The sequence below is a fragment of the Rhincodon typus genome, chromosome 14 (genome assembly GCF_021869965.1).
Source record: "Rhincodon typus isolate 14 chromosome 14, sRhiTyp1.1, whole genome shotgun sequence".
Lineage (NCBI taxonomy): Eukaryota > Metazoa > Chordata > Chondrichthyes > Orectolobiformes > Rhincodontidae > Rhincodon > Rhincodon typus.
This window is the reverse complement of record NC_063345.1, coordinates 27,271,832-27,298,345: the sequence shown is the minus strand read 5'-3', so window position 1 is coordinate 27,298,345 and position 26,514 is coordinate 27,271,832. Positions and strand designations below refer to the sequence as shown.

The window sequence follows — 26,514 nt, the reverse complement described above, 5'->3', positions numbered from 1 at the left end:
CACACACACACACACACACACACACATATACAGACACAGGCTCACCCCCACACACACTCAATCTCACAGACACAGGCATACACACACAAGTGAATCGATGGGGTGGATTTGTATTTGCAGATACATTCTATTTTGTTCAAAAGCACACAATTTATAGACAGTCAGTCAATGTGGCATTTTGTAAACTCCAACTTTAGAAATAAAATTAGTCTGACTCCAAACCGAAACACAAACAGAATCTTAACAAGGCCTCACGTCGAGCATGCATTGTCTGACCTAAAATGTCATTCCTTCTTTACAATGATAAAACCTTTAGTTCTCTCAGGACTGTCAAAGGAATTCAGGGATTTACATGTACTGATTAAAGATTTAACAACATCTTAGGTTTTTTTAGTATATCCTCATCAGTGGTGTGACCCTTCGATCTTTTACTTATAAAAGTGCCACTGATCAGCTATATAAGTAATGTGATTACAAGAGCAGGTCAGAGGCTAGGAATCCTGTAGCAAGTAACACACCTTCTGACTCCCCAGAGCCTGTCCACCAAGGCACAAGCCGGAGTGTGATGGAATAATGTCTAGATGAGTGCAGCTCCAACAACACTCAAGAAATTTAACACAGTCCAGGACAAAGTAGTCCACTTGATTGGCACTATATCAACAAACATTCACTCCCTCCACCACTGATGCTCAGCAGTAGCAGTGTGTGCCATTTAAAAGAAGCATTGTGGAAATATACCAAAGCTCCTTAGAACGCACATTCCAAGTCCACAGCCAACACCACCAGGAGAGCAAAACATGGGAACACCACGGTCTACAAGTTCCCCTCCAAGCCACTCATTATCCTGACTTGGAAATGTATCATTAGTATAGCCGGGTCACAATACTGGAACTCCCTCCCTGATGGCATTGTAGGTGCACCTACACCAAATGAACTGCAGTATTTCCAGAAGAAAGCTCACCACCACCTTCTCAAGGGCAACGAGGGATGGGCACTGAAACTGACCCAGCCAGCAATGCCCACAATCTATGAATGAATTTGAAGAAAAAGCATGTTTATGTGAGATGCTCAGAAAAGATGGGAAAGGAACAAAAGAACAGTTGCATTTTTGGTTTTGGAGAGCATTGCAATACTTGAATTACCTTACTTGTGTGATATCAAGACCACCAGCTAATGGGAAGGAAGTTGAGGAAGAAATCGGCAAGGAAATTATAGAAAGATATAAACATCATCAAGTAGTTATAAACAGGGATCTTTAATTATCTATATATTTATTGAAATATCAGTAGTGTAAGAGGAAGCGAGGGGAAGGTGTTCCTAGGTTGTGTTCAGGAATATTTTGTCAACCAGCATGTGTCCAGCCCAACAAGAAAACAAGTACTGTGTGACTTGGTTCTTGGGAACGAGGTGTGTCAAGCAGATCAAATAAAACTGGGGAAACATTTAGGAAACAATGATCACTGTATCATAAGGTTTAGGGTGACAATAGAAATTGACATTGATCAATTCAGATTAAAAATAATCATCTAGTGGAGTGCAGACTTCAAGGACACAAGATAGAGCAGTTACAACAGAGGGTTGGGACCCTTGCTTTTCCTGATATATATTGATGATCTGGATCCTTGACTGCAGTGGTCAATTTCAAAGAACGTGGATAATGCAAAACTTGTGAGATTTGTAATCTGCGAGGATGACAGTGTGAAACTTCAAAAGTGCATTGACAGGTTGGTGAAGTGTGTTGAGAGAGCAGATGGAGCTCATTGTGGAGAAATGTGAGGTGTTGCATTTTGGCACAAAGCATATGGAATGATGATATAAATTAAAGTGTAATACAAAATAATGCAGTATTCCTGGCTTCATAAATAGATTAGATGAACAGGGAGGTTATGATGAACTTATGTACGGCACTGATCAGACTTCAAATGGAGTATTGTGTACAGTGCTGAGTGCCATGTTGTCAGAAAGTTGAGAACACACTGGTGAGGGTGCAGAAGAGTTTTATGAGAAGGTTCCACGGATGAGATACTTCAGTTTTGAGAAAAGATCGGAGAAATTGAAACTGTTTTCCTTGGAGAGGAGAAGGCTGAGGGGAGATGTAAGTTTCTTTTAAGTTTAGAAGTTTTGAAAATCATGAGGGGTCTGCAGAGAGTAGATAGGGAGAAACTATTCCCACTCATAAATAGTTTGAGAACTAGAAAGCAGAGTTTTAAATTGTTTTGAAAAAGAAGCAAATGAGAAATAAAAAACTTGTTCACACAATGAGTGGTTAGGGTTTCAAATGTACTGCCTGGAAATGTGGTGGGGACAGGTTCAACTTTTTTGTAATCATTCACGCGATGGGGATGTTGCTGACCAGGCAGCATTTATTACCCATCCCTAATTGCCCAGAGGGCAGTTAAGAATCAACCACATTGCTGTGGGTCTAGAGTCACATGTAGGCCCAGACCAGGTAAGGATTGAAGTTTCCTTCCCTAAAAGGCATAGTGAACCAGATGGGGTTTTCTGACAATTGACAATGGATTCACGATCATCATTAGATTCTTAATTCCAGATACTTTATTGAATTCAAATTCCACCATCTGCCATGGCAGGATTCGCACTGAGGCATTTAGGAGGACATTGGATAATTATTTGAATAGAAACAGCATGCAAGGTTCTGGGGAAAAGGCCCAACAGTTTGGCACTAAGTTAAAAAGCTGAGATAGCTAGTTCAGACATGATGGGCTGAATGGCCTCCTCCTGCACTCTAACAATTCAGTGATTCTGTCATTTATCTTCAAATCTATTTCAAAGCTGGTTCTATAATTTTTGAGCAAACGCTTGGCCAACTTTAATTTGTCTGCAGTTAACTCATCAAATGTCTACGTCATTCAGTTTATTCTGAGCAAAGCAAACTTTTACACAGCAATATCAGAAATTAATTAGATAGTGCTTCGGCAGTATTCTAATACTTTGTGCGTGCTCTTCAAATGTTCTGTTTGTGATTCTATTTTCAGCCAAAGATATTAATTAGAATTGCACAAGTGCTCAGAATGTTTTCAAATAACTTGTAAATGGAATTTACTTTTGTGCAGATGGTACACAATTTTGAGATCACACAGCAGATGGGTTGTATTCGTAGTTATTGGCTGACTAGAGCCGTAGACATGTTTTACAGTTGGGCTGATCTCAAGATTACTGCTTAAATTCTGTTAAGCAGTTGTACAAAGATGGTTTCTTCCCCATAAATCCTTTTCCTAATCTCTAGCTTGGGAAAGTGGAGAAAGAAGGGAAGACTTTTGTCAAGTCATAGAATCATAGCATCATACAGCAAGGAAATGGACCCTTCGGGTTCAACCAGTCCATTCTGTTCATAATCCCAAACTAAACTAGCTTGTGCTTGGTCCATATCCCCCCAAACATTTCCTATTCACGTACTTATTAAACGTAACTATATCCGCATCCACCACTTCCATTGGAAGTTCATTCCACACATGAATCACTCTCTATGTAAGAAAATTTTCCCTCAAGTTCTTTTTAAATCTTTCTCCTCTCACCGTAAAAATATGCCCTCTGGTTTCGAAATCCCCCACCCTAGGGAAAAGACATTTGTCATTCACCTTATCTGTACCCCTCATGCTTTTATAAATCTCAATAAGGTCACCCCTCAACCTACTTGGCTCCATAAAAAAGTCCCAGTCTATCCAGCCTCTCCTTATAACTCAAACCCTCCATTCTCTCCAACATCATGGTAAATCTCTACTGAACCATCTCCAGCTTGATAATATCTTTCCTAAAACAGGGCAACCAGAACTGGATACAGTACTCACCAATGTCCTGTACAACCTCAACATAATGCCCCAACTCCTATACTCAAAGGTCTGAGCAATGAAGGCAAGTGTGCTAAATGCCTTCTTAACCACACTATCTATATGTGATGCCAACTTAACAGAATTATGTACCTGAACCCCTAGGTCTGTCTGTTCTACAACATTACCTAATTCCCTATTTTTAATTGTATAAGTCCTGCCCTTGTTTGTTTTACCAAAATGCAATACCTTGCATTTATCCAAATTAAACTCCATCTGGCACTCCTCAGCCCATTGACTCAGTTGATCGAGCTCTCTTTGTAATCCTAGATCACCTTCTTCACTGTCTATTTTACCACCAATCTTGGTGTCATCCTTGAACTTACTAACCATGCCTTCCATATTCTCATCTAAATCATTTATATAAATGACAAACAAAAGTGGACCTCGTACCAATCCCCATGAAATATCCCTGGTCACAGGCCTCCAGTCTGAAAATCAACAATCAAGGTTTGTCCCATTATAACAATCAGCATCAATGGATTTCTGTAGTTTTTGAACACCTTAATGGACTGGGGCACTTCAGATGATTTTGTGTTTTGCAAATGGACTAGATAAAACTTACATGATAGATTGCTTCAGTCCACTGCATCCAGTAAAATCATAAATGAAGAACACTTTATTATGAATAATGCAAAGATTAAACCTTTCTGTGTTTTCTATGGCAGTTCCCTACAGTATTTGAAGAATTTAGTTTTCAATCTTTTCCAATATTTCGAGGAGCTTTATTCTTTTTAATAATGTTTCCTTCCCCCTCAAACTATAGAAACAGCAGAAAAGATTGAGTGGGTGCAAACAACCCTAATGTCAAAACTGAAAGGAGTGAGTGGGTGCAGAGACTGTAATCATAATGTGTTGAAGAAATAACAGAACAGGTTACAAGGAATGCAGTTAATGAGAGTAGGAAGTGAGAGGTGGCAAGACTGAATGAAATTGGGAAGGGCTGTGCAAGGGGAGGGCAGGTGCCGGTACTGAGATGACTTAAAGAGAAATACAACTGTACCGGGAATAATAGAAATGTAGAGCTTAAGGCAAAAGTATCAATTTCTTGGAAAAGCATAAAGTAGTGGGAAAAGGCAGGAGAACAGGCCTATGGCATGCTTTTCCTCATTGGAAGGTGCATTGAGTATAGGGATAAACAAGTTATGCTGCAGCTTTATAGAACTTTAGTTAGGCCACACTTGGAATATTGCGTACAGTTCTGGTCACAACACTACCAGAAGGGTGCGGATGCTTTGGAGACAGTATAGAGAAAGTTTACCAGGATGTTCCCTGGTATGGGGGATTTTAGCTATGAAGAAAGGTTGGATACACTGGGCTTGTTTTTCACAGGACTGCAGGAGGTTGAGGGGCAACCTGATAGAAGTTTATAAGATTGTGAATGTTATGGATAGAGTGGAAAGTATGAGGCTTTTTCCCAGGTTGGAAGGGTTAATTACTAGGGAACACAGATTCAAGGTGCGGGAGGTAGGGGAAGATTAAAAGAGATATGCAAGGCACGTTTTTCACACAAAGGATGATGAGTGCCTAGAATGCGCTCCCAGAGGAGGCAGTGGAAGCAGACACAATAGCAGCATTCAAGAAGCACCTGGACAAATACACGAACAGGAAGAGAATAGAGGGATACGGATCCTGCAAGTGAAGACTGTTTCCATGTGGTCCTTTTCAAATTGGCAGGCAGTAACTAGTGGGGTGCCACAGGCCTTGGTGCTGGGACTCCAGCCATTCACAATATATATTAATGATTTGGATGAGGGAACAAAATGTAGCATCTCCAAGTTTGCAGATGATACCAAGTTGGGTGGGAGGGTGAACTGTGACGAGGATGCAGAGATCCTTCAGCATGATCTCGACAGGTTGGGTGAAAGGCAAATCAATGGCAGATGCAGTATAATTTGGATAAATGTGAGGTTATTCACTTCGGAAGCAAAAATAAGAAGGCAGATTACTACCTGAATGGCTGTAAATTGGGAGAGGGGACTGTGCAGCGGGACCTGGGTGTCCTTGTGCACTAGTCGCTGAGGGTAAGCATGCAGGTGCAGCAGGCGGTAAAGAAGGCCAATGGTATGTTGGCCTTCATTGTGAGAGGTTTTGAGTACAGGAGCAGGGATGTGTTGTTGCAGTTGTACAGGGCCTTGGTGAGACCACACCTGGAATATTGTGTGCAGTTTTGGTCTCCTTTTCTGAAGAAGGATGCTCTTGCTCTTGAGGGACTGCAGCGAAGGTTTACCAGGCTGATTCCGGAGATGGCAGCTCTGACATAGGAGGTGAGATTGACTAGGTTGGGATTGTTTTTGCTAGAGTTCAGGCTAATGAGGGGGGATCCGATAGAGACTTATAAAATTCTAACAGGGCTGGACAGGGTAGATGCGGGGAGGATGTTCCTGTTGGTGGGTGTGTCCTGAACCAGGGGTCACAGTATGAGGATTCGGGGTAGACAATTTAGAACGGACATGAGGAAACATTTCTTCACCCAGAGAGTGGTGAGCCTGTGGAATTCATTACCACAGAAAGTAGTTGGTGCCAAAGCATTGAATGTATTCAAGAGGTGGTTAGATGTAGCACTTGGAATGAATGTGAACAAAGGTTATAGGGAGAAAGCAGGATTAGGCTATTGAGTTGGACAATCAGCCATGATGGTGAAGAATGGCGGACCAGGCTTGAAGGGCCGAATGGCCTTCTCCTGCTCCTGTCTTCTATGTTTCTCTATTTCTATGGAAGGGCTAAATGTGTTGGCGCAGGCTCAGCGGGCCGATGGGCCTGCTCCTGTACTGTATTGTTTTTTCTTAGTGACTGGCTGTATCAAGTAAAATTTGTGAATGGAATTTCATTGAAAGTGGGACAAGTGAATAAAGGGAACTACGGATCAGGCTTCACTGTCACTTATGATAAGTTTACAGATATTTCTCTGATGGGAATTGTATCTTATGGAGTTACAACATAAGGTTAGTTTTTAATTAGCTCAACAGATTTTTAACCTTTTATTCATTGCTTATGCCGAGCTAATTTATTGGGTGGTAATTTTATTTGATTGTACAAATCACTGGCTTTTCAGACCAACTGTGAAAGCATGATATTTTTCTGGAGCACAGGAGGTGAATTTAGTTGGTGAAGGTTACTCATGGTTCTGTGCCTGTCACTTTTCCAGTAGCCTGATGTGTTGTTGTCTCTTTTCTCCAGAGGTTCCTCTTGGGACTGACCGCTACCCACTGGAATTAGCAGACAGTCAATTCCGACCATTGTTTCACCTATGTCCTACGGCAGTGGAATTTGCAGGACGTCCACATGACTCTAGCTATGTCTGCAGCTCATCACCTTCAGGAGGAATGAGCACAGTCAGAGTTCCACAAAATGAATATTCAGGGCGATCCAAAAATGAGAATGTAGTTTTCATCCACCAGCAAATGCTGTCAAGTGGATGTGCTCTCCCTACAGATGGAGCAACATGATAGTTCTGGGTGGTGGAAGCTGACTACCTGTTACAGAATGAGTAGCACCCCTCTATCTTGTGGTACCATCTCTCTCTTTTTGTTCACCTGAACAGCGCACACATTGTCAGTGGGGCTTCCGCTCCCCCCGCTTCCCTTCGACTGCTGTTTGACCCTCCTGCATGGGCGATTCATCTGCCTTCCATAGTCCTCCATTGGCCACCACTGGGAGGATTTCACCCAATTTCCCTCCCCATCTCTCCTTGTTGGAGTTTTATGTTCGCTGAATTTGGTGTCACGCCACAAATTGCCAGATTTACTGAATTTAGCTTCAAAACATGCAATGATGGGATGCAAACTCACAACCTCTGCTTTGTTAGTCCCCTACCACTATAACCATAGTGTACACCTTAGAAATCCTGTATATTTAAAGCACTGATTGTGTTGTGTATCCACATGGCTGTGAAAGCATGAGCACAAGAGATAAATATATTGGAATAGTTTATTCAGTGTGCATATATTCTATGGGTGACCATGTTTATATGCCAAAAAGTCTCAAGCTACAAAATGATCTCGTGCGTTGTGCCAGTAGTGCCAAGTACTGCTTTAATTAAAAAGAAAAATCTGATAACTGCATTGTTTCTGCCCACAGCTCACACAACTCATGAAGAATGCCAACTTGGTGAGGATGCTAGTGCCAAATGCATGTCGGAAGTTTTGTCAGATTGTCATATGAGTCAAAGTCTCATGCTGGCTTAATGCCAATTTGCCTGTTTTGATCTCAGTTACTTTTTTTAAGCACACATGGCTGACCACGAGTTGAGCAGCAATAGCAGAGGGTGTCCTTTCCCCAACCCCACCAACTTCAACACCAGCACTATTTATAATAAAGAATTTATAATTGAACAAAAACAGAATTTGCTGGAAAATCTCAGCAGGCCTGGCAGCATCTGTGAGGCGGTGTGGACTTGTTGGGCCAAAGGGCCTGTTTCCGCACTGTAAGGACTGTATGATATGAGATACTGCCAGACCTGCTAAGTTTTTCCAGCAACTCCTGTTTTTGTTCCTGAATTACAGCATCCGCAGTTCTTTCAGTTTTCAATTTAAAAGTGAACTAGCCTGTGGGCTGGTTGCTTATCATTTAGCATTGGTTAGGTTTGGGTTTGTGGAAGAGTTGGGTATTTGGAGGGGTTCTTTCAGTTGCTAAGTCTGCAGGGAGGTGTTGCTATGAGAAAGGTAGTGGTTGCTATTTCAAGAGCTCTCAGTACACCACCTGCTTCTAGGAGCATTGCTCGCAGTTCTCCCTGGGCTATGGCAGAAGGGAGGCAGCAAAGAATAAAACAAGCTGCTTGCTGTGACATGAGGAAGGGATCTCAGTCCACAGATCTGTGCCAAATCTTGGAACTAGTTGAGAGCAACTGGACATGACATTTACTGTAGCCCTGAAATGTTTGCCAATGGATCTTTCTGGGCTGGAAGAAGAAACATAGTAAACATTCTGCAGTTTATCATTCTTCAGTGCATTTTGGGAGGTGACGGAGCAATGTTATACCATGAGAGGGGCATTTATTACCTGCTCATTTCCTGCAAGTTTCCCCTTGGTGCTGCGCATTACTGATTGTGTGTAGTACACGAGGTGATGTCCCAATGTATTGGAATCAGCTGCTTCCTACATGAACTGACCCTCATTCAGGTTTAAGCCTTGCCACCATGGATTTGGCAACATTGTCAGGTGGAAGAGGGGGAAGAAGAAATGGGAAGCAGCTGACAAATTCACACTTCTGAAATGGAGATAGAAAGAACTGCAGATGCTGGAGTCAGAGTCCTGATGAAGGGTGTAAACCCAAAACGTTGACTTTCCTGCTCCTCTGATGCTGCCTGACCTGCTGTGTTCCTCCAGCTCCACACTGTGTTATCTCACATTTCAGAGTGCCTGTCGCTGAGCTCATTATTCGATTCTGATTCTCCCGAATGCAACCCAAGATCCTCACTATTTAGCACTATACAACTTAGAGCAGGGTCTGTACCTTAGGTATCCAAGTAATCTGTTGGAGCACAATTTGCTGGACTGTAGTGAGACCCTAAAATCTCCTTTTGAGCACAGTATCCACGGTCATGATGGCACCAGTGGGGACTGCAAGCCCACAAGCTTATATTTCATAATGTCAGCCTGATCTTCCACATCAGCAATCAAAATTAGGTCACTTCACCCTGTGGTGCCATGGAAGCTGAGATATTGTCTATCAGAAACAGTTTTATGATCGGACCCACATGTATTCTCAGAGGATGCCCACCACTTCCATCTGGTGCAGGATATGCTCTGGGTTCAGCACAAAGCTCTGTGCTAATTAGGAACCAATTCCTCCATAATATGTGATAGTATCAACAGACATTCTGGCAGATATGCCAAATTGTCAAATAATTTTATGTGCATGCCTATCAATTTGTTTCTATTCATTACTGCATTAAAATCCCTTGCACGAGTTCTCTGTGTCATACCTCAGCTTCCAGGGAGTTGGCATCCATCTGATCTTTGTCCCTGCCTTGGCTACTGCCTGTTTATGCCACCTGACTTGATCATGTGCAGGTTCTGCCTCTATCCTGCTTTCTAACTTTTCCGTAGTTTCAGTATGTTTGCTGGTGGCTTTGAGTGCCAGATTGAGTGACGGCGTTTCCCCCTCCTCAGCCTTCTGCATCAAGGCCTTCAACCCCTCGCTTCACAGACTAGCAAAAGGAGAGGTTTTAGATCTTTTGCAGTTTTAAGGAACATGGCAGGTTTGGGGGAAGGAAGTAGAGAAAAGCAAGGTGTACAACTACAGTAAAATGTACACCCACCCCATCTCTCAATCACACCAAGTTTAATATTCCATAGATGTTTTGCTCCAAGTCTAAATTGGTTGCATTTTAATTGACAGGTACTCTGGATTAGTTTACACATATCGTGTTTTTAAGACTCCTACTGATTCATGGACTGTTGAGGTAAGTGAAAATGTTAATCTTTAAATAACCTTAAACATGTTTATTTAAATGTTGTTTACATTGTCTTTCCAATGCTGCTTATCCCCTTTACGCTTTGCATATGGCGGCTTTCGACGCAAGGTGGTCGCGGACTCACTTGACAGGAAAAGCAAAGAAGAACTGGGCCAGAGGGGTGGAATAGACTGGATCATATGTTGTGTGGATGTAGGGATAAGGTTATGCCATCTTCTGTTATGTCAGGTGTGTCTCCCTGATTATGGGGGCACAGGGTCACTTCTGACAGTGATTTTGTCAAGTAACTGTCTAAGAAGGAAACCTAAAATTTTGGTATTCCTGGAGTTCAAATTTGTGGCTTTCTGTTATTTTTTCATGTTGACACATTGTGCTTTACCAGTGAACTTTTTATTGGAGTTGATAATGTGACATTTCATGGAACTACGAATACAACCAACATAATGCAGACATTATATCATGGCACAGCTTTAGGTCTTGACAAGGCAATTCAAAATTTTAACCCTTTTCTTTATCTAAATAATTTGTTATATTACCTGATAGCTTAAATAAAAAGAAAATTACACACACTTGAATGCTCCTTTCTGATTTGTGGCATCTACAGTTATCAGAAATTGAAACAAGTCTTGTTTCAAGGATTGGAATTCTTTGTGTCCATGCCAGATGTGTTTTTTGTGGGTAGAGGTACAAAAAAAAGGGCGAATGCTCAGCTCACTACCTTCCTACCCACCCCAGAGTTCACGCCATTATTTGGAGAGAAGATGGGTGCCAAAAGCAACAGCTTTCCAACCCTATTTAAACAAATAATTAGTTACTCGCAGGACATGGGTGTTGCTGGCTAGCCCAGCATTTATTCTTTATCCCTAATTGCCCAGCAGGGATTCCTCACCTCAAGCATGTAAGCAAATCAGATGGGCTTTTACCCTGACAGTTGCCATGTGTACACAGTCATTATTAGACTCCTAACTTCTTTTTAATTAGCTTAAGTTCTGCTATCTGTCATGGCTGGATTTGAACTGGGGTCTCCGGATTAATAGTCTAGTGCCAAAACCATTAGTCCATCAGCTCTGCCATTAAAGGACGACTGAGCTTATTAAAAACCCAATGTTAGCCTACATATGCCATAACACTTTTGGCATGACCAGATGGACATAAGAGAGTGTTGATACAGTGTGGAGCTGGAGGAACACAGCAGGTCAGGCAGCATCAGAGAAGCAGGAAAGTCGATGTTTTGTGTTGGGACCCTTTCCACACCCCAGGTGATAGACCTTCCTCCACTTCCTTCCCCTCTGCATGGACTTTAAAACTCACCTCTCCAAACCACCCACACCCCACCCCCTAAGGTGGATGAACATTTTCTACTGAATGCCCCTTTGTTGCCCAGGTTCAGGCTTCCATTGTGCCTTCTTCTTGGGATTGCTTCCAGTCCCGGCAACACCCATTACCCAGCTCTGGCACTGCTCCAAGTTGGAAGCCCAGTGTTCCACAATTTAGCTCATGTGCAGCACATTAAGAGTGGAGAGCAGGCTTCTATCGGGACTGTTGGCTGGCTGCTGCCTTCGCTTCCAGTCTGCGCTTGCTCCTAAAATTCTGCCCTTTTTTTAGTGCTGCTGCAATTGACACTGCATATTGATCATTAAAGTGGAAGATAACGCTAAATGCCATCATAATAAAACATTCTAAATTTGCCAGTTTACACCAGTTTCAGATAATGAATTGAATTTACTTATGTGCACAGAATGGTATGTAGGGGTTGTTTGAACTTTCTGTATGGATTTAAACTGGATCAGTCACTCAAAGGACATGTTGGTGGATTCAGGTGCCTTCAGATCATCATGTCCATGCTGGTCAGAGAGTCATAGAGTCATAGTGCCCTACAGCACGGAGTCAGGCCCTTCAGCCCAAACTGGTCCGTGCCGACCAAAATGTTCATCCATGCTAACCCCATTTCCCTTCACTTGTCCAATATCCTTCTAAACCTTTCCTATCCATGTATTCATCCAAATGCCTTTCAGATGTTGCTAATGTACCCGTCTCAACCACTTCCTCTGGCAGCTCACTCCATATGTGTACCATCCTCTGTGTAAAAAAGTTGTCCGTCAGGTTCCCAAGTGTTCTTTCCCCTCATACCTTAAACTGATGCCCTATAGTCCTCGATCCCCAACTCTGGGAAAAAGACTGAGTGCATTCACCCTATCCATGCCTGTCATGATCTTATACACTTCTATAAAATCGCCCCTCAGTCTCCTACACTCTAAAGACAAAAGTCCTAGGGTTATCCAACCTCACCCGATAACTCAGTCCCTTGAGTCCTGGCAACATCCTTGTAAATTTCTTCTGTACTCTTTCCAGTTTAATAACATCCTTCTTACAGCAAGGTGACCAAAACTGATCACCATACTCCAAGTGCGACCTCACTAGCGTCCTGTACAACTGCATCATAACTTTCCAACTTCTATATTCAATGCCCTGATTGATGAAGGCCATTATGCCAAAAGCCTTCTTCACTGCCCTGTCAACCTGGGACTCCATTTTCAGAGAACTGTGCGCCTGAACTCTAAGGTCCCTCTGTTCTACTACACTCCTTAAGGCCCTACCATTGACCATGAGACTCCGACCTTGATTTAAGTTTCCAAAATGCAATACCTCACACTTACCTATATTAAACTCAATTTGCCATTTCTCGGCCCACTTCCCCAGCTGATCAAGATCCTGCTGCAATTTCTGATAACCTTCCTTACTGTCCATGATACCGCCTATGTTAGTGTCATCCGCAAACTTACTAATCACGCCTTGTACATTCTCATCCAAATCATTGACACAGATAACAAACAGCAATGGGCCCAGCACCGACTCCTGAGACACACCACTAGTCACAGCCCTCCAGTCCGACAAGCATCCTTCCACTATTACCTTCTGCTTCCTACCATCAAGCCAATTGTGTATCCAATTTGTCAATTCTCACTGGATTTCATGCGATCTAACCTTCCAGAGCAGCCTACCATGTGGAATCTTACCAAAGGCCTTACTGAAATCCATATAGACTACATCTACTGCTCTGCCCTCATTAACCTTCTTGGTCACTTCATCAAAGAATTCTAATAAATTTGTGAGGCATGATTTCCCACGCACGAAGCCATGCTGACTACGCCTAATCAACCCTGTCCTTCTAAATGCATCTATATCTAATCCCTATGAATCTCCTCAAGTAACTTACCTACCACAGATGTTAAGCTTACTGGTCCATAATTTACAGGTTTTTCTTTGTAGCCCTTCTTGAATAAGGGCACAACATTCGCTACCCTCCAGTCTACTGGGATCTCACCCGTGGCTAACGATGATGTGAATAATAGTCATCAAACATCTGTTTATTCTCATTTCCTTTGGCCCAGCAGTTGACCTGTAGCCTAAATCCAATCAGCTTCCAAACACATCCCTGAAAGTGGGAGTGGGGTGGATAAAACCACAAAGAAATTAACTGCAATTTAAGCTTTCTAATTGCATGTATTTAGACATAATGATGAATTTGTACAAATGCTGGTTAGGTTAGTTCTGGTACTTTATGAAAACCTGACCATTCCAACATAGAAAGAATGTTGATTGAAACCGTAGAGTACATATATAGTTCAGATCCAGTGAGGCCAGCACTTATTACCCACTCATAGTTATCCAGAGGGTAGTTAAAAGGTAACCATGATAGTGTTAGTCTGGAGTCACATGTAGACCAGACCAGATAAGGAAGGCATATTTCCTTCTCTAAAGAACATTAGTGAACCAGATGTGTTTTTACAACAATACATACTGGCTACACTGTCACCATTAGGTTTACATTTTGTTCCATAATTTTTTATTAAATTCACATTTTGCCATCTGCTATGGGACTTGAACCCTTGCCCCAAGGATATAAGCCTGGTGTTCTGGATTATTAACCCAGTGACATTATCATTATGCCACCATCTCCCCAAAGTGCTGTGGAGTTATTAATTCAAAATTGTTATCTGTAGAGTGAAGCGAGAAATTTGGGAACATTTCCTAACTCTGGTTTGTTGGAGCATGGAATGTTTTTGCTAATGCAGACATATTCTGTCCCCATTGGGAGGAGCCGCTGCAGTTTGCCAGCATCTTCTGTACCAAGCCTGTTTTCATTTCATCCTTGATTTAATTTCAATTCCATCTTTCCTGTTTTCGTTCAACCTGTAATTTCCTTGGCTGGTCACAGAGCCTTTCTTTAATATCCTCCATTTATTTTACTGTTTTTATTGAAGTGACTGAGGTGAGCTGTTGTGTCATTCCACTGCTGTTTCCTCTGTATGTTTGCTTAGTGTTCCAATTTTTCTGTTCTACTAATAGGTCTCTTATTTTACAGTTCAGATGAAGGGTAAACACTTGAAATATCAACTGTTGGTTCCTCCCATGGAGGTTAACCACCATTTTCAGTTGTTGTTTCAAAATTTCACCATCTGTATAATTGCTTTTAATATGCATGAAAGATAACCTTGATGAGTGGTTGAAGCCAAATGACAAAATGTTAAGCCTGTGTATAAAGACTGAGAACAGACAACCAAAATTCCTGGAATAATTCTGAAGTGGGTTTCCTTACTGCTGCCTTTCATAAGTGAAGTTGTCATGGAGATTTATGCTGTCTGAGAATGGCAACATGAGTTTGTGCTGCTAACAGTTGGGACTTGTTTAAATTCAAGCCAGTAACTGTTGATGACAAATATTTTCTCTTTTGTCATCACAATGCCATCTAATTACATTGTTAGAAAAATGATTGGAATCAGCAGTTAAGTAATCTCTTATTAGACATGTAATTAAATATTTTAATTTCTATGTCTGCCGTTACATGCACAGTTGGTTGCACCAGTTGAAAAGTTATGTAAATGGAGATTATGACTTTATTATTGCTAGCTCAGTGCAAGTGCCTTCACATGGTTTCATTCTGAAGCAACCATGCGTGTCCAACAATGCCATTGCTTTCCAGCTTTCAACTTTCAACTTTCAACTCACCCAAGGAAGTGATCTTGACTCCCTTCTGTTCCTTGCTTACACGTTCTGCAGGCACATGTACATTGGCAACCCCTAACCCATCCTTTTTTTTTGATCCCTTGACTTCCTTTGAGCTTTCACACTGATTATTCTGTTACAAACTATTAGGTTAAGGCATAACATTCTCTACCTCAATATCAGGAAAACCAAAATCATATGCTTTGACCTCCAACAACCCCTGACCACTGCTCCTTAGTCTCTGATTTCAACTTTTTCCTTGTCAATGTCTCTGGTGGAACTAACAAGTTCATAATTGTTGTACCTTTAACTGAGCTCCAGACCCCACACCTTATCCACAATTACAGCTAATTAGTTCTGCAATAATATTTGCCTGTCTCTTGCCTCATTCATGCTGTACTCTCCTGTAAATTGACTACTTGCCTTACTTTACTACTTGTTGGTTCAAGTCTTAGTTCAAAACTTAGACATGCAGTCTAGGCTGAAAGAAAGAGCTGCCCTTTTGGAGATGTCACCTTTAGAACAGAAATTAAATGGAGGCCCTATCTGAATGCACAGGGGATGTGAAAGATCCCATGGTATGAATCAAAGAACAACTGGGTTCTCCTGTGATTCTGGTTCACTTTTATCCCTAAGCAATACCATCAAAAAAAGATTAATTGGATCTTTACCTCATTATTATTGTGGGACCTTTGTTGTGCATAAGTTGCTCTTATATTTACCTACATTCCAATTGATAACTCAAACTCACCCTGTTGGTTGTGAAGCATTGACATTATGAGGAAAGGGACCAAGTGAATGTAAGTCTTTCTTCTTTCTCATTACGATGCAATCTTCATGTCACGTCCACCCTCCACTAGTCAAAAACTCCACTTGTCCAAAGTTCTGTCACACATAACCAGTTCCCCACAACATCTTGTCTCTTCCTCCTGTCAGTGTGAACTGCTATTGAAACTCTTGTCCATACTTTTGTTGCTTCCTGACTTGACTATTTCAGTGTTCTTTGTCTGTCTCCCATGGTTCCTCCAGGTTTTTGGTTATTGCTGTCTCAATATCACCACCTCTACAAAGCTCTATGAACTCAGTGTTCCTCCATTTCTTGTCCCTTCAAAGTAGAGAAAGGGTGATTTCACTCATCAAGCTGATTTTAATGCAGCTCATTGTGGCAGGAATCTTGGGAGTCTTGCACCAGGCTCCCCTGATAAAGTCAGAGGATGGAAGGAGCTGACACAGTGTTCATGACAGCATCAGTCTCCATCACTTAGGCTCATGAAGAAGCCACTTGTCATCCATTATCTAGAGATCACTGGAATTTAGTGATGGTTAAGAGACTAAGTGACATACTGTGATCCCTCAAAAGGCAGCCCAGTAAACTCTTTCAAGTTTTCCATTATCCTTCTGTGGTATTGGATCCCTCGTAACCAGGCACTGTATGCTGGATCGGAGCAGGAGTGGGGTTCCTATGTAAATCACTGCCCTCACCCTGACTCTGAAACCTCACCATGCTGTGAGTTCCATCCCTCCTTCACAACTTCGCTCACCTTTGGCCTGGTGTCCCTTTATCAACCTGGACCTGTGGAGGGTCCATAGCTGTCAACTGTCACTGGAGGTGACGAATACCTTCCAGCCTCTGATTGGCGATCAGTTGTCAGTGGGCGCAACCTCCACTGCCAGACACCTCAATCACAGTAAAAGTCTGGTGGTAGTGAGGGTTGACAGGACTTCCTCATGAAGACCTAGTGAGGGGCTTGCCACTGAAAGTTACCCTCTGTCTTTACAACTGATGCACCTCCTGTGATCTGCACCCCACTCTCACTGACCTTTGGTCACAGTTCGCACAATGATTCTGGATTTTGGATGGATGCATTGCCACAAGCTGCCACTAATCCCACTGGCCCTTGGAGCATGAAGAGCAGCTGGTAGCTCTTGGAGAGTGTGGTCGTTTGGCACCAGGATCCTCAGTCTTGAGGATGGCCTGACAATAGGCACTTAAGTGCAAGAATGGAACATGATTTCATTGATCCTCTCCCAAAGAACTGATGGGAATTCCCTGCTGATTTTCTGACCAGTGGGTAAGACCCTTGTCAGCCTGACAGAATCCCACCTACTGTGTCATGATGTCCTTGTAAGAGTTATTCAGTAATTTTTCCATTTGCCTTGATTAAAATTATGTGTTTATTGAAAATCCCCTTGGAAGTCACTTCTGAATCTGCTTCCTCCATCCTTGTGGTGAGTTAGTTTCCTGGTCGTATCATCTTTCAGCATTAAAAAATTATGTTTCTCACCTTGTCTTTGGTTTTTTTTTGCCACTTATCTTAAATCTGTGTCCTTTGTTATTGATCATTTTGCCACGGGAAATGCTGGGCAGAATCTTTCAGGGGTCTGAGTAATTTGGGCCTTGGTAAGTTTTGTGGAAGAATTACTTGAGAAGTCTAGTGAAGCCTAACTCAACATTGGGAGTACCTTAGTCCATCTTCTACGTTTTTGACAAGTGGGCGAGGAGGGTTTCTCACGAGGCAGCAGCGAATTGCCAATTAAGGAAGTTTATAACTTGTTAAGTACCTTGTTAATGGCCCAACACACTTCATTAATGTTCAGTTGCAATCTTACCAAGTGCACCAAACAAGCTAGATGTTGAGAAATCTCAACATGGAAATCAGAGCAGATACTCAGCGACTTCTTCTCACCACTTGCTCCAAAGACCTTCCATCTTGGACACTAGGCACCACCCGAGAGCACACTCATTGGGCACTGGCCACAATACCCAATATCGGCATCTCGTATGTGCTGGCCTCTAAAACCCTCATGGCACATTTCCAATCCATTTAATGTAGGCTTCTGCACTTCATTCCTACACCTTGGGCTGTATCAGGAACAATCATTTTAGTGCTGAAGCAAGGACACAGCATGCTCAGGGACATGCGCCCAGCTCATGGACTGGACCAGACTTGCTGTTTGCTTGCTGTTGGAGTGCTCACTGGAGCACTGAGTTTACCTGGATGCTCACAGTCCCAGTTGTCTTGTACTGTTCTAGCAGTTTATCAGCACACCAGTGTAGTGACCAGAATTGAGCACAATATTCCAGCCAAGATCTAATCAGCATTCTTAGAAAGGTTTAGCCTAACTTCACTGTTTTTGCCCTCTTTACCTTCAGTGATAAAGCCAAGGATTCTAGCTGCTTTATAAAAAGCTTCCACAGCTTCTTGAGACAATGTTAAAGATTTGCATATGTACAACCCCAAATTTCTATATTACTGTAGCCCTTTTCTAGACAAAAGCACAAAAGGTCATTCAATCTTTCCAGACACTTATAACCACTCAAGTTCCAGTATCATCCTTGCAAATCCTTTTCGCAGTTCCCTGCCTTCATAACCTCGTTACAATAGGTGGATCTGAAAAGTGCATACTACTCCAAAAGTGGATTTGCCAAGCTTCTATACAAGCTTAACATAATGCACAAAGAAATTGATCTAAGCCCTATGAATGGATCATTTAGCTTTAGAAAACCCTTGATGCACATATGCAGAATGTTGTTAGAATTCTAACTGCGTCCATTACATGAATTTGCTTCCACTTGTAATGACCATCATTCTATGTAATCTACTTTTAAAGCAGTCTGATCATTTGCACATTACTTCTCTGAGTTCTCAGTGTTACTTTCTTCTGACATTTAAATTCAAAAATTGCTGCTCAACTTTTCATATTCTCTGTATTCTCACTGTTTTAAAATCCAATCCCATCACTATGTTCCTCATTCAAATTCATTATCATTTAGGGCCTTGAAATTGTGGAATTCTATATTTCTTCTTCCTTCTACTGTTGCAGTATTAGGTTGGCATAAATATTGCCTTTTTTTTATTTATTATGTCATTTCTGCTACTCCTTTCACTTCAGTGGGACTGTACATAATAAACCATAGTCCTTCACCATGGATTGAATCCAGTTATAGAATTGAAGCATTTTTGTCTGTAGTGCATTATTCATTGGATGCTTTCTTTTCAATGCTAGCTGCTTTTTTCAAGTTACAGGGAATATGCATTGCAATTTGGTTAGTATTCATGGGTCAAGATGAGGCAGGGACATGTGTGGTTAAGGAAACAAAAGCAGAACATGTTGGAAGCAATCAGCAAATCAGGCACACCATCTGTGGAGAGACATAACAAGTTGATATTTCAGGCATAACCTTCACTTCAGTACGACTCGTGCAGTCTTTGTCATTTCTTTCCATCTTTGCAAAATAATCTGCTCACAGGCTACTAAACCCAATTCATTGCCTGTTTGTTTTAGCCATCAACCTATATGTACACTTGGAAGTATCTTCATGTATTTCTGTTTCGTCTTTAATTATATCCTTTATTCATTATTTTGGTTTTCCCAGGTTGCATAACTTTTCTTTCCCTCCTTTTCTTGGACTCTGTTACAAAGTGGCATTGTCAGCTATTTCCCTGATCTTTCGAAATATTAACTAATCCTTTTTCCTTACATGTGCCGGATCGACTTGCTGTGCCTTCCAGTGCTTCCCGTCCTTATTTTGTATTTCCTGAATTTGCAGTTTTTCTTTTCATTTCTATAATTTAATGCCATGGGTGACAGGCTTCTCTTTGAACTAAATTCCTTGACATGAAAATGTGATAATCATTAGCAGAAAGAAATTGTCATGGCATCTCTCGAGGATATAATATGAGTGCAGTGTGGTTAAACTAGAGGAGTAAAATATGTTTGCGATAATTACAGTTTGGAGAGTGGGAAAAGTGATGCAGGTCATTAATAATGTTTTTTGTATTAACCGGATTCAAATATTAGCAACACACGTTTTGAAACTGGGAAGCAAGGAATAAGAGGACAGTCATACTGCACTTAACTTATAATAGGGCTGTGAAATATGTTAATAGATGAGGGTGCAAGTATGTTAAAGGGAAAGTATGTATATGGCCACTTGAACAAACAGATCAGCATGGTCAGCAGCATGTTAGGGATTTTCTGAACTCCATGATTGCCAGCTGGCAGCACTAACTTGAAATGCAACCCTTATAATTGGCAAATTTTGGGGCAGAGCAGTTAAGGTGAGAAATTAGCGGGTGGCCCTTGTCTGACTAAAGCAGCAGGAATATGTTTATTTTGGCCTTATCCTCTTCATGAATATTCTTTTGTTTTAATATATTTACACAGACTGCACCTGGAGTACATAAGAGGTTGTTTCGTAAAGTGAAGAACTTAATTGCTGCGTACCAGAAGGAAAACCAAGGCCTAGCAATACCTTTACTGTACCCTGTGTACAAGCAGAAAGGTATTTAAACTTTCTTTACATTTATCTGAACTGAATGTTCTGAAATGATGCTTTATTTTAAAAAAAATTTCCCTTTAATCATATTTTTGTTAAATTGACTTGTTCATCACATTGAAAATATTATTGAATCTCTTTTTTTAAAAACAAGAAACTCCAAAATTATAAAGCAAGTCTTATGATCTGCATAGTTAGTACAAAGAAATCACTAACTTTAGTCCACCTGATGAAGGGGCTACACTCTGAAAGTTTGTGATTTCAAATAAACCTGTTGTACTATAACCTGGTGTCGTGTGACTTCTGTCTTTAGCCCGTTAAACAATTGTACAGCTGATATGTCAATTTCTCCAGGATTTAATGCGTTGAATTCACCAACAATTTTACCAGCTGAAGTCATGATTATAACATCAAATTTTTATTTGTTTTACAGGTATTGAAATGGAAGAAGATTATCTCATGATGCAACCAGCTGAATGATAACATGTTCTTTCTCTAATTTCTGAAGTGATGTTGGATCGAACTTACTATAAATACTTTCTATTGAAATGGTCTGCCACAGTCAACCTGAATATGTCTTCTTTGATTCTTTGATGGTCTGACACTCTCAATATTCTAAATATTGTGTTTTTTTTCTAGAGTACCAGATGCTTAACTAGCAATTACTGTTCTTGATGTGTGCTTGAATCAAAAGTTCTGGCATATTTCAGTACTCAAGTTCTTGATGAAGCAGAAGGCTCTTAATATTTCATGTATTTATTTTTTTTTCCAAATTTGTTAGAGAATGGATCTCAGCAACTTCCATATCTATCTAAAAGTACTACTGACATTCAACTGGAAAAAGAAGCCAAAAAAAGTTTATTTCTTTACCACTTGAGTGATTTACTTTAAAAAGACTTTTTGTTGAGGCTGCATTACTGTTGGTTATTAATAATAGCACGTCAGTGAGAAAAAAATGAAAACAGATTTTCATTGTAAATATAGAGAGCCTGGTTTGTACAGGAGATGTCCTGTATTCTCATTGCTTTGAGAAATTGGTCCCTTGGGTTTTCATGCTCTCCCTCAGAGGTTATAGCAGGAGATTGAACGCCTCTGTAGAAGCTCGAGGCCAATATTTTGCTTGAAACTAGTGACAAACCAATTTCTTTCAATAACAACTGTATGTGGATGTGTAATGTATGCAAAAATACAGATAGCTGAACAAGCCTTGCTCAGCTCAACAACAGTAACATCACAGCATGACATTCTGGCTCTTAATTAGCAGTTAGAAGATTATTATATAGTCACATAATGTTTTGTACATGGATGCCACATCAACACTTAATTATAAGCAGTAATAATACATCAATATCAGTCTCATTTCCTAAATGATTTCTCCCTGAATTTGGTTAAGACCTGTTAGTAATCAGATGAAGTTATTTCATGCCCAAGAGCCAATTGGGAAAGTTGTGCATAATATTAAAAGAAAAAGATATGGCAAGTGGATTGAAGTGAAAGACAGGCTTGAGATATGAACATATGATTAGGAAAAAATGTTCTTGTTATCTACTGAAATGGATTGCTACTGAATCTTTTCTAAAGTTGTTTCTATGAAACATAAGATACATTACATGTTTTTGTTAATTGATTGAGCCAATGTCAAGCAATAATCGTGTTCCCTTCATCCTTTCTTTTCTCATATTTTCTGCTCCATCCAAGGTATGAAAACTATGCTATGTAACTCGATGCAATGAATTAATCAAATTATTTGATTAGGTGTTTGAAGATTTACCAACTTGTTTTGTTTTAACAATTTTCATCTGGAGCTGTTCAATTTTTACTCAGAAAGTTTCTAAACTGGTAATTTTTAAAAACATGGGAAGTGGAAAATTAAAAAGCAGAAGTTGCCTTTTGATTTCTACATTCTAATCATTTTATATTTGTATTTCACGGTTTTGCTACTTATGCCTTGATGCAGTGACATTGTGTATTATACATACAGTACCTTGTTCTTTTCTTGTGGACATCTTTGACATGATTGTCCTGCAGGCCATTGACCTACTTTGATCACCACTGTTCTGCACAGCCCAACTCTGTTTCTGTTTCCAGATCTGTCACTGATCTCATCTCGTCTGGAGATTTTCCCTCTAAATTTTCCCACCTTATAATACTCCAACTCTACACGGTCTTCTTCTACCTTCCCAAATTTACAAACAGGTCTGCCCTGATAGACCTATAGATTCAGTCTGTTTCTGTCTCTCTGAGCTTATTGCTTTCTATGTTGATTGTATGTTTTCTCAACTTGTCTAGTCTCATCTACATTTTTGATTCTTCTATTTTTCTAATAACATTGCAACAATTGCTAGTTTGCTGGCCCAAATTGCCTCCTCTTCAGTATGGGTGTCCAATCCTTCTATATCTCAGTTCCCCACTGGGACTGATGGAGGACTCTCCACTTCTGTCTCGAATGAAGTCGCTAACAGTAGCCATCCAACACCAACTGTTATCTCATTGATCAATCTCTTTTTTAACTTGACTCATTCCCTCCAAATAAATGAAGTGGGCATGGATATCTAATTAAGATAGTCTTTTTGTAGAGTTTATTAAACATTCCTTGTTAAACATTCTTTGTTATAGTTCAAGTCAGAACCCTCTCACAACTCTTTTACTGCTATATTGATTACTGTGTCAGCAATGCATCTTGTAACCCATATCCTACAAATAACAAAAACTTCAGGAAAAGGCCGTCTACTAATGTTCAATACAAACCCACCAATTCTGACAAGTTACCTTGACTACACTTTCTCAGACCTGGTTTCCTTTAAAGACTCTATTTCATTCTCCCAATTTCTCCACTTCTGTCATATCTTTTCGATCTTTTAAATGCAGTGCTTCCTCCATGCCTTCCTCTTACCCTTGAGCTCACTTTTTACCCTAATAAAGGATCGTCCTTTGCTTTTTCTGCCATATCCAGCACGATGTCACCACCAGGCACATTTTCCCCTTCCTTCTGCTTCAGCATTCAGCAAGGTCCATTCTGTCTATAAGATCCTGGTACACTCCACTGCCACCCAACAACTTATATGCCTCCAACCGATCCACATGGTACCTGCCCATGTGATCACAGGAGAAGTAACACATGCCCTTTTACCTCCACCCTCCTCCTCATTGTCCAAGGTCCCAAACATTCATTCAAGGTGAACCAGCAATTTACTTGTACTTTTTTCAGTCTGTTCTGCTGTACTCACTGCTCATAATGAAATATCTTATTGGGAGACCAAATATAGACTGAGTGATTGTTTTGCTGAACACCTCTGCTCAGTATGCAAACATGGCTCCAACCTTCCAGTCACACCATTTTGATACACCACCTTGCTCTCATGCTCACATTTCCATCGTAGGCCTGCTGCAGTTTTTCAGATGTTGGAACACTCCTCACTTTCCATTTAGGCTCTTCACAGCCGTCAGGACTCGACAGAAAGTTCCACAACTTCACATCATGAACTCCGTCCTGCATTTTATTTTCCCTGCCTTCCATGAAATAGCTGGTTTGCTTGGTTTTGCTTTCAGCGTAGCTAATCTATGTTCAAGTGTCAACATCTACTAGTAACACTTTGGACCTATCTCATCTTGACAACCAAACCCACTCCCATTGGCTTTTCCTCTGTGACACTTGTGCCTCTAAACTCCCTCATCTTCTATCCTTCCATGATCTTCTGTTCTGTTCCACTTGCTCCTCCCTGCCTTTAGAGTACAAAGCTCATCAATTTCCTGCCTTGGTCTTCAAATCTGAGGAAGAGTCGTATTGAACTTGATACATTAACACTGTTTCTCTCTCCAAAGACAAGTCTGCTAGGTGTCTGCAGCTCTTTCTGTTCTTATTTCTGATCTTGAGCATCCAAAATATTTTGCTTTTGTTTTGGTCTTTAATTCTCCACAGATCCACTTAGCAGTAACTGTAACTGGATAATGATGATGATAAGTGTAGCTTATTTTATTCCTTCCACTCTCTAACATGACAAGTTAAGACCAGCTGTGATGGGCAAACTGCTGTTGTGGTTCAAAACTACTAATTCAAGAATAACCATGAATCTAACCAGACGCTTCATGGTCTGTATGGCACATTCCTGTCCCTGAGCATTGTCTTCATCGTTAGACTAACTTGTTTCTTAAGTAATGGCCTGCAGTTCACTCCTGTCACTTTTGTCATCAAAATGACCAAAAATGTAAATGACAATGGATATGCATTATCTTTTGTTTTTATATCATAAAACTGAAGAATTTCTAAAAAGAATTTTGCAGGTTTTTTTAATGTAAAATATAAATAAAATTATATTTGATAATTTGTGTTACTGCATCATTTTTCAACTCTACTCCATTCTACATTTGTCTGATGTTTCTAATTGTGAACATCAGCGATTCAGCACAGAGGGGCTTAATCAATTCTGGTATCACACTGGCTAATATATTTGCATATAATTCCTTTGTGCTGTACTTCAATGAAATAGTTTCCCATTTTTAAATAGTTTACTGACTGCATTAAGATAACATTAAAAAAGATTAACATGCAGGTTCAGAGATAACAAAGTGTAGACCTGGATGAACACAGCAGGCCAAGCAGCATCATAGGAGCAGGAAGGCTGACGTTTCGGGCTAGACCCTTCTTCAGAAATGGGGGAGGGGAAGGGGGTTCTGAAATAAATAGGGAGAGAGGGGAAGGCGGATAGAAGATGGATAGAGGAGAGGATACGTGGAGAGGAGACAGAGGTCAAAGAGGCGGGGATGGAGCCAGTAAAGGTGAGTGTAGGTGGGGAGTTAGGGAGGAGATAGGTCAGTCCAGGGAGGACGGACAGGTCAAAGGGGCGGGATGAGGTTAGTAGGTAGAAGATGGGGGTGGGGCTTGACGTGGGAGGAGGGGATAGGTGGGAGGAAGGACAGGTTAGGGAGGCAGGGACAAGCTGGGCTGGTTTTGGGATGCAGTTGGGGGAGGGGAGATTTTGAAGCTTGTGAAATCCACATTGATACCATTGGGCTGCAGGGTTCCCAAGCGGAATATGAGTTGCTGTTCCTGCAACCTTTGGGTGGCATCGTTGTGGCACTGCAGGAGGACTTCACAAGCTTCAAAATGTCCCCTTCCCCTACCGCATCCCAAAACCAGCCCAGCTCGTCCCCGCCTCCCTAACCTGTCCTTCCTACCACCAATCCCCTCCTCCCACCCTAAGCCCCACTCCCATCTCCTACCTATTAACCTCATCCCGCCCCCTTGACCTGTCCATCCTCCCTGGACTGACCTAGCTCCTCCCTAACTCCCCACCTACACTCACCTTTACTGGCTCCATCCCCGCCTCTTTAACCTGCCTGTCTCCTCTCCACCTATCCTCTCCTCTATCCATCTTCTATCCACCTCCCCCTCTCTCCCTATTTATTTCAGAACCTCCTTCCCCTCCCCCATTTCTGAAGAAGGGTCTAGACCCAAAACGTCAGCCTTCCTGCTCCTCTAATGTTGCTTGGCCTGCTGTGTTCATCCAGCTTTACACCTTGTTATCTAACATGCAGGTTCAGTTGGAAATTAGGAAAATGCAATGTTAGCATTCATTTCAAGAGGGCTAGAATATAAGAGCAAGAGGTACTGCTGAGGCTGTATAAGGCTTTGGTCAGACACCATTTAGAATGTTGTGAACAGTTTCTAAGGAAGGACAGGCTTTGGACAGGCTTCAGGGGCGGTTTACAAGAATGATCTTGAGGATCAAGGGATTGCCATATGAAGAGGGGTTGAGGACTCTGGATCTGTACTCAATGGAGTTGAGAAGGATGAGGAGATATCTCATGGAAACTTACAGAATACTGATAGGCTTGGATAGAGTGGACCTGGAGAATATGTTTCCACTGGTAGGAGAGAATAGGACAGGAGGGCACAGCCTCAGTGTGAAGGATGAATCTTTAGAATAGAGATGAGGAGGAATTTCTTCATGTAGTGGGT

General features: G+C 41.3%; 1 protein-coding gene across 1 annotated transcript in view; it reads left to right on the top strand.

The window, feature by feature from the left end:
- sh2d1aa (SH2 domain containing 1A duplicate a) overlaps positions 1-24,877 on the top strand; it is a 47,776-nt gene extending 22,899 nt beyond the window's left edge. Inside the window, exons 2-4 of the mRNA XM_020527335.2 lie at positions 10,192-10,255; positions 20,444-20,561; positions 20,989-24,877. Coding sequence (XP_020382924.1) covers positions 10,192-10,255; positions 20,444-20,561; positions 20,989-21,035 — 229 coding nt within the window. The 3' untranslated portion in view covers positions 21,036-24,877. The remainder of the gene's footprint in view (positions 1-10,191; positions 10,256-20,443; positions 20,562-20,988) is intronic.
- The last annotated feature ends 1,637 nt before the right edge of the window (positions 24,878-26,514 follow it).